This window comes from Sus scrofa, chromosome 9, assembly GCF_000003025.6.
Source record: "Sus scrofa isolate TJ Tabasco breed Duroc chromosome 9, Sscrofa11.1, whole genome shotgun sequence".
Classification (NCBI taxonomy): domain Eukaryota; kingdom Metazoa; phylum Chordata; class Mammalia; order Artiodactyla; family Suidae; genus Sus; species Sus scrofa.
The window spans coordinates 10,356,879-10,371,311 of record NC_010451.4 but is presented as its reverse complement, the minus strand read 5'-3'; the positions used below and the strand labels follow the sequence as shown (position 1 = coordinate 10,371,311).

The 14,433-nt window shown below is 49.0% G+C and overlaps 1 protein-coding gene across 6 annotated transcripts in view; it reads right to left on the bottom strand.

Annotated features, from left to right (window-relative positions):
- UVRAG (UV radiation resistance associated) overlaps positions 455-14,433 on the bottom strand; it is a 282,079-nt gene continuing 268,100 nt past the window's right edge. For 5 of the 6 annotated variants that reach the window (XM_021062529.1, XM_021062531.1, XM_021062527.1 and 2 more), the window contains one exon: positions 2,275-4,172. In XM_021062529.1, coding sequence (XP_020918188.1) covers positions 3,470-4,172 — 703 coding nt within the window. In that variant the 3' untranslated portion in view covers positions 2,275-3,469. Of the gene's footprint in view, positions 4,173-14,433 lie in introns of all 6 variants that reach the window. The other variant, XM_021062526.1, reaches the window with a different exon arrangement.

Sequence of the window (14,433 nt, the reverse complement as noted above, 5' to 3'; positions counted from 1 at the left end):
ATTCGATTTCTCCTCTCGCTTTTCTTCACATCCTTTAGGGCCCAAGCGAAGCCCACAAACGCACATGAGCCCCTGCCTTGCCTCTGAGCCTTTGCCCATGCTGTTCCCTCCATCCGTGAGGTGCAATCTTAGGCATCTTTCATCTGCATCAGCCCCGTGACCCTCTCCTGATCTCGGAGTCAGAATGGCTTTCTCTGCGTTCTGTAGCATCGCTATGCATCTCTCCATCAGAGAATTTATCACACTGAATTACAGTTAATCTTCATCGAACCTTGTCAGCCCAGACCCTCGCAAAGAGGGAGACAGAGAGCTGGCTCCCTAAATGTGGACGGGCCAGCTGACTGTTTAAAAACAAGGTTTTCATAGTTAACTCAGCTTCGCTATGAAATTCAAAACAACGAAGAAGACAGGACTCAAACACAGCGGGGAAATAACATACACTTTTACTCTCAAAATAAATACTAATCAATTTTATTTTATAAATACAGATGCTGAGTTTTCTTCCAATTACCAACAGATCAGTTTCACATGCCATTCGTTCTTGGTGGTGGTTTAAAAAATTATTTAAATAACCGGTTAGGTCAGGATAAATGGGCACCATTAGAACGGCTAAAAAAATATAGCTGGATACAATCTTCCAAAACTAATATTCTGGGGGGGGGGGTTGGAAAAAATCTCTGGAATTTTTAAAGTGGGTAAAGGGGAAGCGAAGAGAGAGAAAACACCATCAAATATTCATCTGATAATATTTGCCGGCTGTTCAGTGTCTCAGCTACATGAAAACCGAAAGGGCTCGTAGTTCAGAAGTGGAGAGCCCTGAGTTTTCACTTCGTCTTAGATCTTTGAAGCACATTTTATTTTTTCTAGTGATGTAGAAGACTAATCAAAACGACTAGGAGGAGATGACACCTCTTCCCCTATTTTGGCTTCGGCCACTTTAAACAGAGGCACACCGAATACTGCAGCTTTGGAAAACGTTGAAGAGTTATTTGTGGAGAAGGCAACGCAGTAGCTTCTACCCGTGCATGGCAGAGACGGCAGACATCAAACAAATTCAACGAAACCCCCAAACCGAAACTAAACAAACCCCCAAACCTAAGAGATGTCTTGAGGCAAAACATCACTGGACGCGGCGTGGACCAGGCCAACGTGTAGGTACTTCTCCATCAGGCCTGGGCCACCGGACCGCATTCAATGCTGGGGTTTCGTGCTACGGGCGGGGGGAAGCTGTGAACCCCAGAATCAGGGAGCCCACAAACGGGAGGCGGTGTGGAACCTGAGCTGCCCCCTGGAACTGCGGGCGCTCCCATCCATGGTCCCTCTGGATGCCACGAGCCGGGCTGCAGGGCCTGCACCTGAATGCACCTCGTCTTTGACTTCGGTGTGAAGTTTAAAGTTCTCTTCGGAGTTCCCGTCGTGGCTCAGTCGTTAACGAATCAGACTAGGAACGATGAGGTTGCGGGTTCCATCCCTGGCCTCGCTCAGTGGGTTAAGGATCCGGTGTTGCCGTGGGCTGTGGTCTAGGCGGGTGGCTACAGCTCCGATTCGACCCCTAGCCTGGGAACCTCCACATGCTGTGGGTGCGGCCCCAGAAAAGACAAAAAATAGATAAAGTTCTCTCTCAAATCTGGGGGATTCACGAATCACATGTGATTCACTATCCATTGCTTGATACTAACACGGTCCCTCAAAAGCTCTTTTTTTTGGCGGGGGGCTGCAAGGGGGTTGACGTCACTTCCCCAGCGCCCAGTCCGACGTACATCCGAGCCCATGTCTCTCTCTACCCTCGTTGCCTCTACACTGCAAAGAGGCCATGACTCCACAGACGGCCTCTGGTCCAGGTTTAGAGGAGTTCCACCTCTTTACGAGGAATAAGGTGGATTTCTTCAGCTCAGGTTAAAGCTTTTAATTGCTTGCAGGTTGGGTCGGTCTGTCTCGAGATGATACTGTGAACTCTTTACATGAAACACAACAACGTGAGCTATTCCACTTAACAACGTAGCTCTGTATTAAAACTGAGCCCAGGAAAGCGTGGCTAAAATACGAAAATGATGTGAGACCCATGAGCTAAGTTGTTATGGAGGACAGGTGAGCTACGGCAGAGTACACCTGCGCAGGTGTGGGGCTGTGCACAATATGTAAACTCAGATGATGTCAACAACGTTAAACACAGCCACAGGGTTGGTTCAGGGCGTCCTGCCATGATGTAACATATGGAGATGCTGGTTCGAGAGGAATTTCAAAGCTGGGAGGGAAAAAAAAAATCAGGTCGAGTGAAGTAAACTCCATTTTTATTCTTCTATACAATACATGGATATATGCATAAAATTTCCTTAAAGAGCTTGCAACCCTGAGGCGGTGTCCTTGGGTATATAAAGTATAGAGCAATAGCAAATGAAATCGGAGCTCCAGGAAGGAAAATGGACTTAGAAACATAATTTAATATTTATGCAATTGCACACATACCAATAGAATTCTATGCCTCATCTAGTCTCTTAATACTACCTCAACTGCCTTGCAGTTTGCACATTGGACAGGCTGACTCTACATATATTTCATCATATACAAGGCCTTCCTTTCTGAATGAAATTTAATAAATTAACGTGGGATGTACATGTAGGGACTTCTCTAGGGTGACTGCATGGCCAGAAAGCAGGCCCAGTTTTTGACTCCAGCAGCTGCCCATGTAAGAACTTTGGCCTCCAAAGGGACCTGAATGCCACCCGACTCCTGTAAGCTGGGGGTCCTTGAGGGTCCCCTGGGATCCGCCAGAGGTGAGGCTTTTTCCATATAATCTGAGGGCCGCATCAGGAGGGGGGCTGACTAGAAGAGGGGAGGTCGCGGCGGCTGCTTTCAGAACCAAGGACTCTGACGCCCTCCGCTGTCGGGATGTACAACGCATCGACCGTGAGGATGGGGGGGCTCAGCGAGGTGGACGGTGGGGCCTGGGGACAGGGCCTGAAGCTTGGGTATAAGGAGACCATTGTGCTTCTTGCTCATCAACTTAATGGATGGCCAAAGAGCCTTCAGGAAACGGTGGAGCCCCTCTGCGATATTCAATTTCCCCAAAGGTTCAAAACCGGTGAAGGGCGAGGGCAAATGCTTAGGAGAATCTAAAGGCGAGTTCATCATGTTACTTATATATTATCATCTTCCCTCTGAGGATAACATAGACGTGTGCATAAAAAAGCAGACAAGTGCCTATAAGGTGACAAAAGCCAGAGAGTGACTCCTGCCTGGAAACCAGCGTCAGGCCTGCAAAGCAAAAGCTCGCTTTGTCTGGCCCACTGACGGGCAACGAGCCGGAGGGCCTCCTCCTCTCGCACCGTCTGTTTTGCTGAGGCCTGTCCGCCGGGAATCGGCCGTTTGTGTCGTCGGTGTTACAGAGGCCAACAGTGCAGCTTTATCCTCATGTCAGGCGGCCGCGGTCCTGGTCCCCCCTGCCTGTCTGCTCGCTTGCTCGCTCGCTTCACTTATCAGAACTCCTGCGAGGCCGCCGGAAGCTGGATACGTTCTCGTTCAGGGCATAGATCCTTCGGGAGAACTCCTCGAATTCTCCCAGCACCTGTTCGTCGCACTCCACGGCCACGGCGCTGTCCACGGGGATGCAGCTAAACGCTTCCAGCTGATCGCCGGCGGTGAAGCCCGTGGCCTCTAGCCCGATGATCTCCTCCGCCTGCTCCACGGTACAGCGGAGCTCGGCTTCGGACCCGGGGCGGAAGCCCCCGGGGAGCGGGGCGCTGGAGCAGCCGGCCTGCTCACCGGGCAGGAGGGTGCCGTTCACGGTGGCCGGAGGCCCCGGGAGGGCCGGGCCCTGCTCCTGGCTCGGGTTCACACGTGCGTGGCCTCCGTGCAGGCTGGTGCCCAGATCTGCCCCTTTCTTCTTGGTTTCTTTGGAGAAGTCCAACGAGGTGTCCAAGGAGGAAGACAGAGACGCCGTCTTCCTCTCGGCTTCGCCCTCGGGGGGGACGGCGGCCGCCGGCTGGGCCACTGCGGAGCTGTAACTGGGAGGAGGGGTTTTGTACTGGAGTCTCTCATTCTCGGAGCTGGCCCGTTTCCGGTGTCCCTTGTCCGGTGAAGGGATGGCCCCAGAGAAGCCTATGTCTGCACCCCCAAACATGGAGCTTTGTCGCTTTGGAACAGGGATCGCGCTGGAGGTGTGATGTCTGTCGCTAGAAGACAAACAAAAACGAGAAGTTACTTTCCGCTTCAGACCTCGGCTTAAGCCTTCTGGATCCAGAGACAGGAAGTGAGGCCTTTGGGTTGGAGAGAACACCAATTGCTAAGACTCACTCTTAGCATTAACTGTCGAGTCCAAATGCAAGAACCAACATAAAGTAGTCTGAGTTCAACTTTGGGAGCTTCTTTCAAGAAAGACACAAGACATACTGACACATACGCAGAGGCAAATACCCAGGGCAGGACGGGGCTGGAGACCTGGTCGTATGCGGAGGCGTCGAGGCAACTGGAAAGGCTGGATCTGGAAAGAATATTCTATGCGGACGTGACCAACTTCATGTGCCAGAAGCGCTACCATGTTCTTATTGGTGTTTTTAAGGCTCAAGTCTTATTTTACCTCATCAAGCGGGGACCCTCCCTGGGCAGAGAAGGTCAATGACTTGCCCTTGGTAACCTCAGCGAGGCAGGGAGACGCTGGACTAAAACTCATGCCTTGAGGATCAACAGCTTTGCCAATCCCAAATGCCAATCACCTTCCCTTAGGTAACTGGCAGAGAGAGGACTGAGAAGAGGGGTGTGTGTGTTTATGCTGAATAAAAAATTAATTGGGAAATGACCTCTTCTTTATAATGCTAGTCACACACATTTGACCATACTTGTTTTCAGGACCTTCTTTTTTCTTTCACTTTTAAAATTTTTACAGCTGCACCTGCGGCACATGGACGTTCCCAGGCTAGGAGTCTAACTGGAGCTGCAGCTGCAGCCTACGCCACAGCCACGGCCATGGCCACAGTGGATCCACGCCGCACCTGCAACCTACTGCAGCTCGCAGCACCGTCGGATTCTTAACCCAGTGAGCGAGGCCTGGGATTGAGCCTGCATCCTCACGACTCCATGTCAGGTTCTTAACCTGCTGAGCCATGATGGGAACTCCTTCAATACCTAAGTTTTGAACTTGAGTTACGTTTCAGGAAGATACCTTGGGCCAGCAATAATAACGACTGTTGGGCTATCCAAAGCATTTTAGTTTCAGAAGTAATTTCATATACATCGTTTCCCTTGGTCCTCGCAAAAACCCTGTTGAGAAAGCAGGGTTTACATTATTGCTCTTAAGCCTGCAATGATAAATAATAATTAGTTAATGGAAAGAGCGTATCCAGAGCCTGGAAGTGATGGCTGTGTTACACACTGTGCTAGGTAAGCCACCGCCAGAGTGAGTACCGATCCCAGCTCCAGACATCCTACTTGGCCGGCTGAAGCCGGTCAGCTTCAATGTAACCATGTGAACAGACTGGGTCCAGAGACAGAGGGACGTGCAAACACACGATCCACCTACTTGTGTTCTTCCGATGAGGAAACACACCCGGAGAAGCAGCTCGCAAAAAGGCCACAACCAGGCAGGAGCAGAGGTTGGACTTGAGACAATACCCACCCACCAAAGAGCTACCCCATGTGGGTGTAGACACACGGAGCCGACCCCGCCTTCGAGGAGCTTCTCCTCTTGCAGGAGCAAGACAGCAACGATTATTGAAGTAACACATCGCCCATCACAGTTGTTACAGGTGCCCTGGGAAAGAGGAAAGGCTCCCGGGTTCCTTCTCCCGGGTCCACAGCCACAAGCCCTGAGGCCAGCTCCCTGCTCCCTCTTCGCTCAGATTTTTCTGATGCTGGATTATCCCTGGGGTCTGAGCAAAGGTTATTCTTCTTGAGAAAAGACAACTACAAGGCTGCTTCTAATCCACGGGCCCATCAGACTCCCCTGCTTGGCTCTAAGTGTCGATGCCAAGTGAGATTTCATAATTAGGGGTGGTCCCCAGGGCCCATACAGAACCAGGCGCGTAGATGAAGAAATGACTGTTTTTAGTTCTCAAGAAAAACCAAACGGAGCAAGAGCTGCTGGCTCTAACCTACGTTTTCAGCTGACATGTTGTCAAAACTCACAGTAATTGGGTAAGCTGCACATTTTTGCCAAGCTTGTTGTTTTCACTCTGCTACTTGCTGACAGCAGCTCTCTCTACAGGACTTTGCAGGGGCCCGGGTAACCGAACCAAAACCGCATCCGCCCCCCCGCCCCCCCCGCAGTGGGGTCTATTCTGGGCAGACAGGCCAAGCTTCCAGTTGCCAGTCCAGCCCAGGAACCCATGTGGAACGCTGCCGGTGACACTGACGGCAGCATACGAACACAGGCCAGGTGCTTAAACACTCATGGCTCTGAAGGGTGAACGACCTGACACTCTCCCAGCCTGGGGGACCCTGCTCTGCTGCTCTCTGCTGGCCTCCAGGCAGGCCGATAAAAGGGCAGGAAGAACAGGCCTCTTGGATTCTGAGACTCCCGGAAAGCTCTCAATTTTGTGCCCCGGAAAAGCAAGCGTGTGACATCCCTGCCCCCAGCTACAACGGGCAGGGGAACCTCTTTTCTTGAGCATCAGTCAGGCTGAACTCTCACGTCTACCCTGTGAAAAAGGCAGGCAGGTGGGTGGGTTAGGTGATTCGTTCGAGGTTCCAGAACTCACATTTGAACTAGATTTGGTCTGACTCCAGAGCCTACCTACAACCGAGCATCCCATGTGGGGAAAATCATATTCGAATTCAACTAACATTCGCCAAGTGCCAGCGATATGCCGGACGTCAAGCCAAATGCCATGCTCCAGGCCTTCTCATTTAACCTGCCCAACCTATAGCTAAGCTCAGGGGTGTCACTCTTATTTTGATGGATGGATTCGAAGGCTTTGTGAGGTGGAGACTTTGGCATTCGCTGACATCCTGGTTTTTGTGATATTCTCCAGTTCCCCGGGATTTTTGTGAGACCTCGCATAATGATAGCATCAAATACAGTTCAGAAAACCCGACACGTTCCCTCTTAAGAAGGTAAGAAGATGAGGCCTTACGGGCAGACAGTAAGGAAGTCTGCACACCTAGCATCTACCCTCTGATCACACGTGGACTCTTTCCCCATTTGCAGCCATGTGCCAGGAAACCTTTCCAAAGCTTCGTCAGTCTTTCTTGTAATCTTAAAAAAATAGGTTGAACCAAAAAATGTATTTTCTTGATAACCCCGGGCCATCAGTATGGATTTGGTTTCCTAACTATGATATAGTAGAGAAACCATAGGCTTTTCAGGGGCGTGTTTCTGAGTCTGAGACCTGAGTCTGAGTTCCTAAGTCTGCACTCAGGCTCTTCTGCGTTCGAGGTGGTGCTCTTGCCTGCAAGAGCTTCTCCTTCCTGACGTTTGCTTCGAATTTGCTGTGTTCTGTCAAGCAGATCGATGCCTTGAGCAGTGTGTGTAAAGCAAGAGTGAACAGCCTTTGCGTGATGGACGAGAGGCTATCTTGAGCATCGTATGCTTTGTTATATGAGTTTTGCGACGTTAGTTTTGGCTGCTCAGGATTAATTTTTTTATTACTTCCAGGATCTTAGCAATGTTCCAAATTTTTAAGATAGCTGAGCTTTAAACAGCTCAAGTGTTGAATGACTGCATTAAAATATATACAAACACACATGCATTTTTAATTATTACAATAATTCATACTCCTTGGAAAACTAAAAAAAAAGTATAAACCATATTGAAAAATAAAAATCACTCACAAGCCTAGAGCCATCAAATAACCGCTATTAATTTTGGATATTTTCCTTTCAGACTTTGATTTTATATGTGTGCCTTTAATTAAAAAAAGACACAAAACCCAACAAAACCCAAAAGTTGTACTTGTACTATGTATATACAGTTCTGTATCCTGCTGTTGGATGTTATTAAAACTGCTTGGTAAACAATTCTAACTGGCTACTCCAGTAAATGGCAGATCACAAGTTCCTTAATCGTTTCCTTATTGTTGTGACTTGAGGACATTTCTAAACTTTGATTATTAAAAAACAAACTGCTGTGAGCATCTCTGTACAAAAACACAATGCGTACATTTTTAGTAAAATAATTTTGATTTTCCTCTTTATCGGAGGGTTTCTAGAAGGAACCGTCATGACACATTTCAGTATTAGCTAAATTCTTACAAGAAAAAAAGGACCGTTTTACCTCTACTATGGCCTAAAAAGAGAAAGGTAGCAATTAAAAAAAGAAGGCCCGGAAGGTTTCAAGATTCCTTTTGTCTGGTTCAAGTCTGGCTTCGTAATTATTTTACCTAGACGGAGGAAGGGGTTGAAACACTTAGATGTACAAATTATGAGACCGAGTGTTAAAGACGGTTGACAACTCACTTGTCGAACGCAATCAGTGCATTATTTAAATTTGAAAAATAACCGATAGGGTCCTGGGGAGGAGCGGGTGGAACAGGAAACGGGGCAGCATGTCTTCATCCTCCACTCCAGCCCAGGGCCCCTGTGTTCTCAGGAACTAGATGTGGGGGCACAGAGCCTGAGGTTTAACGACTGGACCGGGTTCCCCAGGTCACTGCACACATTCTCGTCAGCTGTTTGCCTTGACTGGCTGTCTCTCCCAGCCTGGCTGAGGTCCAAACTGGAAACCTAACATCTGGGGTTTAACGCTGCAATTAAAAGGAATTTATTGAAAACCAACAACCTACAAATTTACGAGGCCACGGTTTAGCGAAACAGGGCACAGGTTGTTGAGTAACTGAACCGCATCGGGGACTGTTACGTGACTTAATAATAAGCCTTTTGCTGCAAGTTATCCCAGGATCCCCAACGACAGCGTGACGACGGAGCAGCCAAGTTGCCGGGAGTTTAGAGGTCAAGGGGGTGGGTTAGCCTGGCTTACATCTGGCTTCTTGGGATCAAGTCTTCTCTGAGGGCTCTCACTTAAGGGGACCGATTTCTTTTTCATTCTGTCCTTAGTTAGTGCAGGCAGTTGCCTTTTGTTATCTCTTGGGCTGCATCGGGAGACAGTGGTGGCGATGAGAAAGGACACTCAAACTCCTGGATCTGCAACCATGAGCGAGCTAGAGCCTAAGGGGGAACTCGGCACTCAGCAGTTCAGTGACGATAGGCAGTCAGGTATCTTCTCTGTGCGCTAGTCTTTGTCTTTGTAAAACAGATCACTGGCCTGTGGTAAGGATGAAATAAAACAACACACTTCAAACCCCTGCCTGGCCCAATGCCTCGTACATACACGGATGGCAAGAGTAGCTGTAGTTGTGGTCTCTGTCATTATTATTTGCTTCCACGGGCTCTGGAATTCAACAGTATTGGCCTTGTTTTGCAGAAGAGGAAACTGAGGTTCCAAGACATGCTAATGCCTTAGACAGAAACACAGGCTAAAGGCAGCAGAGGAAAAGACCAGAATCTAGATCTCTTTCCTTCGACTGTTTTTTCCTGTAGAGTATACTGTTTATTTATTTATCTGTTGGCTGTGCCTGTGGCATGCAGAAGTTCCAGGGCCAGGGATTGAACCTGCGCCACAGCAGTGACAAAGCCAAATCCTTAACCCACTGTGCCACCAGGGAACTCCCAGAACACTGTTTTAAAGCAGGAACAAATGCAGAACTCTGCCTACCACCCCGCCCACTTTTGCACATCAGGGAGCTACCCTCCAAGAGGCAGACAGGGAGTTGAGTTTGGGAGAGAGAGTACAAGGGGAGCCGGGGGTGGGGAGTGCTTTGAATCAAGTGGAAACCCCCAACTGCCTCTATTTACAGGCGCTAACTTCCCAGAATCCTTTGAGGTACGTTCCCATTGTACCCAAACCTCGGATGTATCATTTTTCTGCATGACTTTCGCCGTTTTTCTGTATGACTTTAGCTTTAGGGAGAGGGGATTATAATACGAGGGAGAATTTCTCTGTTTCCCCACCTGAAACGACGAGGACCCCGCGTGGCACTTCTGGGACCATCATGTGAGCTACCTTGCCATGAAGTCAGCCTGCGAGGTGACAGAGCCAGTTCCTTCCACACCACAATCCTTGCCCTGCAAGCCCCCCACCTCCCTTTTCTGCTGGTGTGACTGCCTGAAGCTTTAGCCTTTCTTTTTTTTTTTTTTTAAAGACAGAAAAGAGACGGGGAGAGAGGAAACGGGGTTAGAAAGCATTGGTCCAAAAGGCGCTCCCATCTCCACGTCGTCGTCTCATGTATATTCCACAGCCCCACGTGGAGCTCCGTCATTATAAAATTGGGGAGACAGTGAGGCAGGTCACTGCTCTGGACCCAGGTTTCCACTCCTGTAAGGTGGGCACATCCACCGAACAACAGGCGTTGCTCTTAGGAATAAATGATATATACCAGCAAAATTCTTAGTACTTCATAAATTATTAATGACAAAATGACAGCATCCAACATTACGAAGTGCCACGGAGTAAGTACTCTGTAAATGGCTTTATATGTGGTCTCATTTAATCCTCACATCCTTGTGAAGTAGTAAGAAGATCACCCCCACTTTACAGATGAAAAAACTGAGGCACGGAGATTAGGTAACTTGCCCAAGGTCACGAGGCAACTGGCAGGGACTGCACAGAGGCGGTCGGACTGCATCGTTGTTAGTTTCCTTCTGCCTCCCCATCCCTAGGACTTGCCATCAAAATATATGGGGTCTCTGTTTCTATTTGATTTCTATTCCATTAAGTTTGCATGGATTTTTTTTTTTTTCTTTTAGGACTTAGGTTGTTACAAGAATTCGGATGCATTTAAGTATCAGTTAAGTATCTGCCAAGAAATGACGTAAATGTGGAGACTTAGGGAAAAACGAAATAAAGAAAAAAAAAAAAAAAAAAGGTAAAGATTTCCCATGTCAGGTGAGCTCTTGAAGCTGGGGTGAAGTTGTGTCTCTCTGAGAAGGTTTTCCCCCCTCTCCTCGTTCAGATTCCCTCGTGCATGTTTTATCTGCCTACAGCCAGCTTCTCACACTGTAAAGCACTGGGAAAGAGGACAATTCACGGTCTCAAATACGTGTCTTTCCCGCCTACAAAACGTTTCCTCTGAGAAACATTGACTAGATCACAGCAGGTCAAAAAGCTAAATCTTGATTGTCTGGATCCTGGCCAAAATCTACAGCGACACCTCGTGGAATAAGAATACTTAAAAAGAAGAGAGAGAGAGAAAAAAAAAAAAAAAAAAAAAAAAGAGAGAGAGAGAGAGAGAAAAAACCCACCCGCATGCTTTTAAATAACATTTGATCTTCTTCTTTCTCCCCCTGGTCGCGAGCTATGACCTCATGGCAGTGGGACCTCTACGCGGAGGTGTTTAAGTTGGTTTAGAGCCATTAGAAATGTTTGAAGCTCTAGGTACTTCTCTGCGCCAATAGCATGTCAACTGTGCTTAAAAAGCAATAATAGTTTCTCACCTTCTTAAAGATTACTGCTTAAAGAACGCAGAGCAACGGTGGGGCTGCACGGAGCAAAAAGCAGGTTGCCAAGGCGAAGCTGAGGCAGAATTACGTCTTTTGGCAGCTGAGAAATTATGACATAAAGTTAGTTTAAAAAAAAAAAAAAAACCACCCAAAAATACCACCACCACCTCCATAAATTAGGCTACTATCCTTTTTCAAAATCCAGCAAAGGCTGGGATTTATCTTTCCCCCTCGGATCTCGTAGAAGCACGAGGCCTCCTTACGGGGAAGCCAAAGGGAACAGCGAGGTCTTATCTCTCTGGAGGTAGCTGGGGTTAACAGCTTTCAGCGTGCGGTCTCTTGGCCACAGGCGAGCAATCTGGAGGCCTCTCACCGTTACCGATAAGTGAAAGGGCTTCGTCTTTGCCCTGGGTGTTAACGAAAACAAGAGACAAAATAAAAATCGAAACAGTCTTGGGCCAAAGCGCTGGCTGACACCTGTGCCAATGGTCACTTGTGCCCTGGGCTCCGCGTGGAAGGGAGCCTGCCAAAGTCTGACGAAATAAAAACAGAGCGTTTCAAAAGGTACCACTGAACAAGGGAGCCTTCAGATTTTATTCAAGCTGAGCACTGATGGAAAGACGCATCTGTGACAGAGGAAGTTCCACAGGCAAAGGAGAAAACAGGCAGGCTGAAGAAATCCCTTGCCCCCGGCTGGGATGGGAGGGCTTCCACGGCCCTTGAGCTGGGCCCTTGCGGACCAGAGAGGTCCTGGCCCAGGCTGTGCACAGAGGCTGAAGGGTGTCCACAGCCCAGAGCCCATCGGGAAGCCAGCGTGGCTTCCAGGCTGAGCAACCTGGGCTCAGTGATCCTCCAGGGAGTGAGGTCCCAGGAGCTGGCAGGTCAACCACTTCACCCGTCTGCTTGGAGAAATCGCCATGCAAATGCAGGACTGAGTCACAGTCAGACAAGGCAACACACAGGAAGAGGACCCGGACGCACGTTCTGCAGAAGCAGCGAGCAACGCCGAGGAGCACAGCTGACGGCCCCTAGGAGCATCTGGGCAGCACCTAAAACACGGGAGTGATAAAGTGTTTATGCCGGAAACTGGAGAAAAAAAAAAATCCACCTTAGCCAGCAATGTCTCAGAGGCCAGCCCCAGAAAGGACTTGAGAGGGACATTAACATCTTGGTCAGAATTTAAAAAGCAGACTTGCAGAGAGACTCCAGCACGCTTTCGACGCCAGAGGCCAGTGACAGAATCTGTGGGATTCAACCTTTGAAAGATGCCGCTAAAGTCCAACCAGCACATTTCTACACGCTCTGCCGCGACCCGAACCATGGGGCTTTCGTTGTTGGTTATTTTAAAAGAAAAATGGATAGCTGTGCCACCATTTGCGGAGATGCTGGAGGCCTTTGGAAGAAATGCCTGAATTTCAGTCCGTCGTCATTTCATCACTGCTTAGAGACTGCGGGACCCTGGGGACAATGTTTGGGAATCTTATCTTTGGTCTGTATTACCCCAGGGACAGCAAAAACTGTATGCGTATTAACAAAATATGTTAACGAATTAGTTACTCCCTCATTCAAACATATATTGAACATCTACTGGGCACAAGGCTCTGGGGATACGAGAGTGAGTGCGAAAAAGTCGTGGTTCCTGCTGGTATGGATCTTCCATCAGAGTGGGAAAGGCCAGACGTCTGTCAGAATTACAGGCACCAATGTCAAATGACAACCTCTGACACCGGCTGTGTGCAGGCGAGGTCACGGGCTAAGAAGGCTTAGAACAGAACCGACTCCGAAAAGGCCGGGATTCAAAGGGCTGGTGGAACCCTTCACCAGGCGAGACACCTTCCAGGAGAAGGAGGTGCACATGTCCAGACCCTGTGTCAAGACAGAGAACAACGGCTGAGGACCCAAAAGCTCTTCAAGGAAGAGCAGCAGGCAGAAGAGAGCGCGGAGAGGAAGACGAGGTCTAGACCTAGCAGGAGCCCAGAGGCCGTGCTAAGAGTTTTTCTCTTCGTTTAAGTCATTAAAGTGTTTTAGACTTGGGTGTGTGTGTGTGGATGGGAGGGGAGAGAGAGAGAGAGAAAGACTGATGGATTTGTATTTTAAAGTACATTTAAAAAAAAATCTTTTAGGGCCACACCTGCAGCATGCGGAGGTTTCCAGGCTAGCGGTTGAATGGGAGCTGTAGCCGCCGGCCTACACCACAGCCACAGCAACGTGGGATCCGAGCTGCCTCTGCAACCTACACCACAGCTCACGGGAACACTGGATCCTTAACCCACTGAGCAAAGCCAGGGATTGAACCTGTGCCCTCATGGATTCACTAATCAGATTCATTTCCGCTGTGCCACGACGGGAACTCCTACAAGTGCATTCTGGCTGGAGCTGGAGAAGAGCCTGGAGGGGCTGCAGAGCGGATGCTGGGGGACCACAGACTGTGCAGTAGTACAGGTGAGAGTGACGGAGGCTTGGACCACAGTGGAAATGTACAGACCCAGACAGCTAGACGCATGCGGGGAAGTTGGCAGAGGCTGCTATGGGGGGAAGAAGAGGGCAGGTGAGGAACCAAGGATTATGCCTGGCTTCCTGGCCAGTGGTAAAGAATGGATGGAGATGCCCTTTGCTGACGATGGCGTGCTGGAAGACAGAGAAGCTCACGGTGGCAGGGGTGGAAGACGAGAGAAAAAACATGGGCACGTAGAACGGGCTATGAAAACGTCCAGCAGGCAGTGTGAACGGAGGTCTGATATTAGGAAAGAGACCAGGGCTGAAGATGGACCCTTATGCTCCATTTCCATGTGGGCGATAATTGAAATGAGAGTTTCAGAGAGGACCCCTGGGGAGGAGTGAAGAATAAAATCAGAGAAAGAGGATCCAGGATGAGCACTGCGGAGCCAGTTTTTTCATGATGAGGCAGGAGAAGAGGAGCCTGCTAGTGAGATGAGGAACGGTCAGAAAGGAATGAAGAGAACCAGGGGGAGGTTCCTCTTCTGATGCTCAACGATCCCTTATGCA